Genomic DNA, 9,503 nt, shown 5'->3' with positions numbered 1-9,503 from the left:
TCCTTCTCCTAGAAATGCTGTTTTCCTAAATCACACTTTCAGAGCGTGTTGCTTGTCAGTTATTTCTCTGTCAGCCCTTGATTCCACGGACAAACCATTTTGTCTTGATTTCAGATATTGTTTCCTAGGGCCTGTTTACTAGTAAGAAACCAGGGCTAGAGATGAGGATCTTGGAAGAGGAAGTTTATTTGGAAGGTGACCCCAGGAACTAGAAGTAAGGGAACGGGATTGGGGAAGGGGAGGGAGCCCAGCTGATAAAGTGTGTGTTATTCAGCTGGTTATCGTGGTGGCTCCTCTGAGATCCTGTGGGAAGTGTGCCTCCCCGCTGTCCTGGACAAGAATGACAGGCTGGGTTAGGGTTAGGGTTGAACTGCAGACTAATCAGATAAGGAGAAAAAAACAAACAAACAAACAAACAAAAAACACAACAAAAAACAAAACAAAAACACCACCAAACCAAATCAAACCAAAACTTGACCATTTCCAAAATGGCCATGGAAGTCAGAAGAACAATGAGAACTGATATACCACATCGCTTTCTCCCAGATGTGCCTCTCGTCCATGTTTGGCTGCAGATTTCACAGATGCAGAGTTTAACCTAATACCCTAACATACAGGAGGCATTCTCCACTTCCCAAAATAGAATTGACCCATATGTACGCTAAGTTGTTTAGAGTTGGACATCTTGTTAATGAGTTGACTGGCTGAATCTTTTAAAAGAATGCAATCGTGAGTGACTTTTTATTTAAAAATCTGTATAAAGAGAAAAGGCCCTGTGGTGGATGCTGTGCTCCCTACGTCCCATCTCTTTGCCCACCGGATGTCAACGCAGCCACCACTGCACATGGCTGGGCATACTTCAGGTGCCTGCCGAGCTTTCTCAGAAGTCAGGTGAGGACTCGGCCCAAGTGCAGGTGCAGTTGAGTTCATGGGCATTCATACCTCCAGGGCATCCTTCAGCCAGTGGGTGATGGGAGCTGTTACACATGAATATGGTGAAAAACGTGTATTTCCTTAGGCAACACCTGTTACACAGAGAGGACTTGGGAGAAATTCCTTTTCTTAATAGCTGACGCACTGAAAATGGTAATTTTTGGTCCTTACAGAAAATCAGTGATTAGTAAAACATACTTAAACCACAACTATTTTAATGCCTGCAGGTTTGAGGAAAAAGGGTATTTCATTCTGACAGTTCTTTCACACAAAAGGTAAGAAGAGAAAAGGCAGAGGAGAGGGGGTTGGGGGAGTGAGTAAAAAGGGGAAGGGATTGAGAAGTGCAGATTGGTGGTTACAGAATAGTCACGGGATGTAAAGTACAGCACCGGGAGTATAGCCAATAATACTGTAATCACCATGTATGGGGCCAGGCGGTACTGGAAATATCAGGGTGAAGACTTTGAAAAGTATACCACTGTCTCACCACTATGCTGTACACCAGAAACCAACACAAAATAATACTGAATGTCAACTATAATTGAATAATAGTTTTGTTTTCTTTTTTCAAAAAGAAGAGGAACTCCACTGCATTACAAATGGAGAGATCGGTGTGCTAGCCCTGGCTCTGAGACGGTCTGCCTGTGACCTTCCAAAGCCATTGTTTGGGGCAGAAAGAAGAGGAGGAGCAGTCGAAGGGGGCAGGGGTGGTTGGAGGGAAAGGCCAACCCGACCTTCTGCAGAGCTCAGGTGGAGAGTGACACTCAGCGGCCACCTGCCCTCGCACGGAGGACCTCGGCCGCACCACGTCGCTGCGTGGACCATCTGCTGTCAACAGCCCCACACACCTGTCATCACCCCTGAACACAGGCTCGTGGGGGGAGGGGCTGGAAGGGACAACCGTGCCCTCTGACCAGAGTGCAGCTCAGCACAGCACAGCACAGCAGGGAGCATTTCCTGTTGAGCTGAGCAGCAGTGGCAAACGAAGGGAAAGGAGGAAAACAAAGCAATGGGTCTCCGTGTGAGTAAGAACTACAACTTGTACAGACAGTCCAAGAAAAACAATTTCATAGGATAGATAAACAAACTCGAGACATGGTTTTAATCCTCAAGAAGGAGAGAAACGCTAAGACCAGAGCAGAGTATGGGATTATAGGTGCGTGGAAAATGAAAGAGGAAACACTGTAATGAGAGCCAAGCAGGAAGCTCATTGGGCCCAACGACTTCTGGCCCCTTTTGGGTGGATCTGGGTTCTGCTCAGAAATCTGCACAGGCAGCCGATCTCGGGCCAGTTTGGGAAGCGTTGCCACAGCAGCTCGGTCACCCCGATGTGGATCAAGCGGTTACTGCTGAACACAAGCCAAAGTGAGGAAATACTTGCTGTCAGTGGAAATCGCTTTCATATGCTCTGAGGATTGCACAAGCACGCCGGTCCGGCCAAGTGTGGAGAAACTGCAGTGTTCCTTCCCCAAACGATAAACAAGAGGCGGTCATCCCAGCGGTCAGTCCACTCCCCAGTCCTTGCCTGCACAGGCTTTGGGCGCGATCTCTGGGGACTGAGTAGCCGAAATGTACCGGGGACTGACCAACACCTTTGTATACAGCCTCTACGTTTGGGTAAAGCAACAGCATAGAGAGATCTCCACGATTCTGGAAGGTCTGACGAGAGAGGACGTGGACATGTGGTTCCACCGTGGTGGAGAGAAGCCACTGCATTCAGCACAGCGGATTTTCCAAGCCCCCTTCTCAGGCAAGGACCAGATGGAAGAGGACTAATAACATGGTCACAGCAGCTAAGACTCAGGGGTGACCATGTGCCAGGCACCGCCCTGCACATCACATGTATTAACTCCCTTCATTCTCACAACTATGGAACGAGGTAGGTACTGTTTTTCTCACCATCTCAGAGATGAGAGCACTGAGAACAGACGTCAAATAACTGGCCTGCGGTACTAGGTTACCAAGAGCAAGAACGCTCATTGCAACTGGGTAGTCTTACTTCAGAGTCTCATCGAAGCCATGACGCTTGTAGCTTTCAAAGTCTGAGAGTGGCCCTCGGAAGGAATCACCACCCAGTATGCACATATTTACTCACGTGATAGGTCAAAAAATAAACTATCTCAAGACATGCTAACTCTTCATCCCTGCAATGAACTCCGATCTACTCTATTCCAGTTTATAAATGCTGCTGCTCACGACCCGGAAAAGTGATTTCCTAATGGGTCCTCACGTTCAGTCTGAGAGACACTGCGCACAAAGCTCTCCTGTGTCTTTGAAAGTTGAAAATTAATGTGCATAGCGCTCAGAGCCAGGCAAGAGTGCACCCTTTACCGGGCACATGTTATGACATGGTCAACAGGACTGTGGTTTCCAGGTAACCGAAACTTATTCTTGAAATCCTTTCCCCCGCATATATATTTAAAGATTGTTTTGATCACTAAAAAAAGTCAAATGTCACATGACCTTTTTAATGGCTTTGCATGGGGGCCAGGGATTATCATACGGAATTAGGATGTACGCGTGCATAGGGAAGGCTGGCCTCTTCTTGCCCCCACACTATGCTGCACTGCTTTGCTGGTGAGTTTCATGCTCTCACTTCAGCTTTGCTTAATTCACAAGTAGTTCTTTCCTGGAGTGACGTAGTTTATTAATAATAATAACAATTCTCCATCTTGAGAGTTGCCTTGACAGTTGATGAAAGTTACCGGGAAATAACTTGATGATACTGGGTCACCCCTGAGAGCACAGACTCGGGAGCCGGCCTCCTGGGTTCCAGCCCCACCTCCATCTCGTACGTCTGTGCGATCGTGCGTTTCCTCACCGGTGAAACGGGGATGATGATGGACCTCATAGGGTTATTGTGAAGATCAAGGAGGTAATAATAGATGTCAACCTCTCAGAACAGTGCCTTCCTCTCAGGAGAAAGTAAGCACTGTGTACGTGTTTGCTGTTATCGCCACCCTCACAGTCCACTGGGGTTGTCAGTGGATGATTTGGTAACTGTTGTTACCTAGGAAGTGCTGGAGATGGGCACTGTCACATCTGAGACCCATCCTCATTTCCCAGGCTGACGGTGACAAGTCCTGCGGTGCTGGTTGGAACGTCGGAAGTGGGTGAAGTGGTGCTGTGACAGCGTGCCCCTCTCTGGTCACAGGTGATTCTCTGTGGCTGTGCTCCAGATGGTCAGGGCTACCAACGTGAGAGTTCTACACAACCGGAGGATGTCGCTGTATCCTTACATATCGGTATTAACATGTAAAGAATCCCAAGCAAAGGCCTGTCCTGTGGTTCCTGAGAAACCATGCTGCTAGTCTAGAAGTTCCTGGGTGGGAGGAGACTCAGCAGCGACTCAGGCCCCACGAGGTCCTCAGGGACGTTTAGAATGCTGCCTGATGCTTTCCCTTGCGACCTGGGCTCTCTGGAGTCCCAGCGGGAACTGCCGAGGCCTCTGGGCCATGACCTTTTCAGAAGCAGCACACTGAGTGGGCAGAGTCTGAACTGGAATTGGAGTTCTGGTTCTCTCACTAATGGTCCACCCAACTCTCCCACCCAGAGTGAAAACAGCCAACAGGAAAATCTGAATCCCCAACCTCCTCTCCTCCTTGTCTGTCCAAACCTTTTCTCTGCTCAACAAAGAAAAACACCTTCCATTTTTCGGTCCTTTGGATTTTTTTTTTTTTTTTAGAGACATTCGCTTCATACATTCCATGTTTCAGCTAATCAAGAAGCATTTATGCAGCAGCTATCATGGCTAAGACACTCTTTTGGGTGCAGTGGGAATTATAAAAGTAATGTGCGATGCGGATTCTGCCTTTGAAGAGCTGTAACTGGGCACAGGAGATGACACCCATGCCTGTGAGAATAGCTCACAGTGAGTTCACAGAAAGATAAGGGCTTTAGGGATTCAGAAGAAGTGGGGTGGAGGGACAAAGGTTTCACAGAGGACTAAGGAGAGGGTGATTAACTCAATCTGGTTTGCTGTGATAGAAAATGCTGATGATCACTGACCAAAAGCCACCTGGACACATCAGCTTCTTCACCTTCATAGCCTCCTGAGCCAGGATGTGCATTCTAACAAGTTCCTGGGCGATCCGCACATACACTAGAGATTGAGAGGCATGGACGTAAGGCTCCAGCTGCCAGCTAAGGACTCTTTCTTACGGGACCAGTTATTCTCAGCTCCAGCTGCACCTCAGAGTCACCCAGAGGTTCTTGGACCAACTACCTTCCAGAGACCTAATTTAATTAGATTGGACAATGCCTGACACAGTGTTATATGTTAGTTATATCTTTAAAAAAGTAACATGACTCTCAATATATTGAATTAAAAAAAAAAAGGTTGGGTGATGCCTGGGCATGGGTACTGTTTTAAATGCCCCAAGGAACTCTGGTGCACAACCAAGGTTGAGGTTCTCTGAATTAGAACAATGAGCTTCTCTGTTAGAGAAGTACAGTGAATTCTTAAGCAAATAGTACACTGAAAGGCCCGTCAAATGCTGAGTCCTGTGAAAAACAAACCAAATAAGGATTAGCGAAGTCAGGCAGCAGGCATCGAATCTCGGGAGTGAGGTGGGGGGTGCGGGAGCTGGACCAAACCCCGTATAATGAGGACGTCGGGGGTGTCCTGCTGGCTCTTGGGAGGCAGCGTGGTGGACAGCATGGCCCCTCTTGAGGGTGATCTTCCTGGGTGCCCAGGAAGGGCCAGCCTAAATCCCACTTGTGTGGAGCAGTAACATATGCTCACAGCTGCGTTTCAGAGGCCCCAACGCTGCAGTTCCAAGTGTATATGGCGGTGAGAGTGCAGCTGCCCTTGTTGCGGGAGTCACGGAAGTGAGTGTTAGATTCCCCCCTGCGGATCCCGGGAGCAGAGCCAACCCCGAGCCCCAGGATGGCACTGTGTTGGTCCACACAATAGAACAGCCATGGCTGCCTTCTCAACGGAACACATCCTGGTGGTGTTTGGCATAGCTCTCCTGCGGCAAATTTCCTAAGGCCTCCTAGTTCTTCATTCATCTGCTCTTTCTGGAGCTCATTGTCGGAGAGATCTGTGTGCTTTAGAGAGATGCTTCTTGAACATCACTGTGCTGTAGAGCATCACTTGAGGATCTTTTAAAATGCACATTTAAAAGGCAGGGTCTGAGAATTTGCACTTTTGATAAGTTCCCAGATGCTGCTGATGCTGTTTCTGGTGACCACAGTCTGAGGAGCAGGAATTTCTATCTGTGCTGCCCAGTAAGGTAGCCATGACCTCCTGTGTCTATTAAGCATTTGAAAGGGGGCTAGTGCAACCAAGGAACTGAGTTTTTAATTTATTCAATTTTAATTAATTTAAATTCAAAATGAAAACAGCGTAAATGTTTTCCCTAAAATATAACCTTATTGCTTTAGTAGGTCTACACTTCACTTTACTGAAAAATCAGTGGAAGATTATATACCAAAGTATAGAGCTTACCCCCAACTCAAGGATTCCATTCCAGTGGTCCACTCTCGAGAGAGAGCTCAGTTTTTTTCATGTAGTTCCCGGACACTCAGCAGGAGACCCAATCTAACCTTCTGAGCAGAGCACCTAATATTCTAAAATTGCCTCTCCTCACTTGCTGCCTGTGAATAGCCCTCTTTCCAATGTTAGACCCTTGGTAGATAGGAGCAGTATGGAATAGTAGAAAGAGCACAGGCTTGGGAGCAAGCTGGATTTACCTCTGAACACCAGATGTGTGCCTTGATAGAAATATTACATAAAATTTCTAAGCCTTTTTTTGGGGGGTATTAGGCTCAGTTTACCCATGTGTACAATGAGAACAAAATACCTCATAGTTGCTGGACATCAAATCAGATTATTTATACAAAGTGCCTGGCACATGATTTTCAAAAAAGAACTACCACCACCGGCATTACACAGAACAAGCTCACCAATATTTATGGATTAGTAGATCCTGACTTCATCTGTTGTGCTCCATGGAAATGTTTGAAATTTAACAGGGCCTTCTACATTGCAATGTCTTAGCCTACAGCAGGGGTGGGCAAACTTTTTGACTCGAGGGCCACAATGGGTTCTTAAACTGGACCGGAGGGCCGGAACAAAAGCATGGATGGAGTGTTTGTGTGAACTAATATAAATTCAAAGTAAACATCATTACATAAAAGGGTACGGTCTTTTTTTTTTTTAGTTTTATTCATTTCAAACTGGCCGGATCCGGCCCGCGGGCCGTAGTTTGCCCACGGCTGGCCTACAGGCATGCCTCACAAGGAGAGTCTATAGCACTGGAATGGGTCACTTAGAAAGGTACTTAGGACTAGCAAAGCTTCTAATCCACCAAAATGGAAGCTACCTTTTTATCCTCGCACCCAGTCAGTCTTAAGTGCAAAACAAATTTAGGTCAGAAGTAATGACCTCCCAAGGTTCTAAGGCAGATTTCTAACCTCAGCGCTATTGATGTTCTGGCCAGACAGCTCTTTGTTGAGGGGCCTGTATTTGTAAGATGTTCAACATCATTCTTGGCCTCCACCCATTGGATGCCAGCAGCACTCCTCTGTCCCCCAGTGTGACAACCAAGATGTCTCTTGACATTGCAAATAAACCTCTTTTCTATGGGTATGGATCACTCACTTTAATACCTCAATTACAGATGCTCTGATTATGTTTATAGATATTGCATAATTACATTGAAATTGAATTTTTACTGTTGGTAAGTGAAAACATTTTACTTAAAGAATGCACAAACGTTCTTTGTAACTCACTGGTTGAGCTACCACTCAGAGCTAAGTTCTGCCGTGTGCCCTCTCATTTCATCTTTACAACTCTTCTATAAGGAGGATAAACATGTAGAGCCCGAGAAGCAATGTTTATTTCAGACATAAAAGAGGTTTCTGGGAACATGCCCTGGGAATTTCAAAGAGAAAATAGTTTATATGCAATCACACACTCTTTTTCTGGAAGCTGTCTTGCTCGTCACCATTTCATTTTACAGATGAAGAAAATTATGTCCAAAAAAGAGAAGTGAATTGCCACACAGCTGATAAGAAGTCAGGCAATGTGTCCTTCTGCTTCCATAAAGTGAAATCATCACCAGAGTTGGATGACCTCCTGATTATTATGTATTTACTTCAGATCTACCGACCTCTAAGGCCCTACCAAATTTCCACGCGTCATGTTCATAGAGTGAACCAGGCTCGATCCTGAGCCCTAGAGTCTATGACAACATTACGATCATGTGCAGGGTCACAGTGGCAAGGACAGCAGGTCTCTGATTAGGCACTTCCAAAACTTATAACACACCAACGTGAAGAATGATTTTGAGTACGGACATTCAACCATGTAATGAGTTCGGAATTCTATGCATAATGAACCTACTTATTACACTAGATGGCAGCAAATAGGTGTCTAGGTATATGGTCAGTTAACTAGGAAATTGAAAACAAAACAAAATCACACCCAGATGGGCTCTAAGTTGGCCTGAATAAAGGTGAAGTTTCCACGAGTGTTAAGCTCTTTCATGTTCTCACAGATTCTTGAAGAAGTTGTGGTCATTCTTTTTTTTTTTTTTTTAATGGAAAAAAGGGAATAAAATCATCGTCCGCATTTGCCTCGCCCTCTTCCAAGTCAGGGAGGAGGTTCCTCATTATACACTTTCCTTACTCCTAGAATAAGCTTTTGGCAAAACGGATAGGAAGTAGACTTTCAAAATGGGGAATTATCCTAGAGACTATTTGGAATATAGATCAACACCTACTATAACTACTATTCATTTTTGAACCTCTAACTTGGTGTATATTGTGCCCTTTTCAGATATGAGACAGATTCACAATTAAAACCAAATATTGAAATAAATGTAACATGGACCCAACCTTCAAACTATGTTTTATCAACTGTGGACTTTTCATAAACTTTGGACATTAAATGGGGACTTCCCCCTTCAAAATAAGGAAACTTCTTCCAACACATGCAGGAAGTACTTTGTTCTGTCAAATACTGCAATTAAATATTTTGTAATATTGCTTGGTTAAACTTTATCAAGAATTTAAAATTTGTATGTTCATATATGTTTTATAATGAACAAAATATATTAGATCATTATACATATACATGGTCGGACAAAGTAAGCTTACAGTTGTTCATATGGAAAATAAGCTATACTAATAAAAGACAAAGATGCTAATTGACCATACCTTTGCTACACCCAGTAGCCAATCAGAAGAGTATGCAAATTAACCCAACAAAGATGGCTGTTAAATTTGCATACTGCAGGTGGGGCGGGCAGTGAGAGATGCTGCCCGCGGGATCCGGGCCTCGGATCTGTGACCTGGCAAGGCAGGGCCGGCAGCGCCCGACACTGCCCACAGGATCAGGCCTGCCGTGGGTGACCCGGGGCGCCCGGCACGGCAGGGTGGGGCAGCGACATCCACCACCCGCCCCGCCGTGGGATAGGGCCTGCCATGGGCAACCCGGGGAGGCGGGGCAGGCACCGTCGGATAGGGCCTGCCATCTGCCACCCAGGGAGCGGGCCTAAGCCAGCAGATGGTTATCTCCCGAGGGGTCCCAGACTGTGAGAGGGCACAGGTCGGGCTGAGGG

General features: G+C 46.0%; 1 protein-coding gene across 1 annotated transcript in view; it reads right to left on the bottom strand.

The window, feature by feature from the left end:
- Positions 1 to 717: 717 nt before the first annotated feature.
- LOC111826324 (growth hormone receptor-like) overlaps positions 718 to 9,503 on the bottom strand; it is a 139,422-nt gene continuing 130,636 nt past the window's right edge. Inside the window, exon 5 of the mRNA XM_023755041.1 lies at positions 718 to 977. Coding sequence (XP_023610809.1) covers positions 937 to 977 — 41 coding nt within the window. The 3' untranslated portion in view covers positions 718 to 936. The remainder of the gene's footprint in view (positions 978 to 9,503) is intronic.

The sequence above is a fragment of the Myotis lucifugus genome, unplaced genomic scaffold (assembly GCF_000147115.1).
Source record: "Myotis lucifugus unplaced genomic scaffold, Myoluc2.0 scaffold_68, whole genome shotgun sequence".
Classification (NCBI taxonomy): Eukaryota; Metazoa; Chordata; class Mammalia; order Chiroptera; family Vespertilionidae; genus Myotis; species Myotis lucifugus.
Note: the sequence above shows the minus strand (reverse complement) of the source record. Positions and strands in the feature narration are given on the sequence as shown.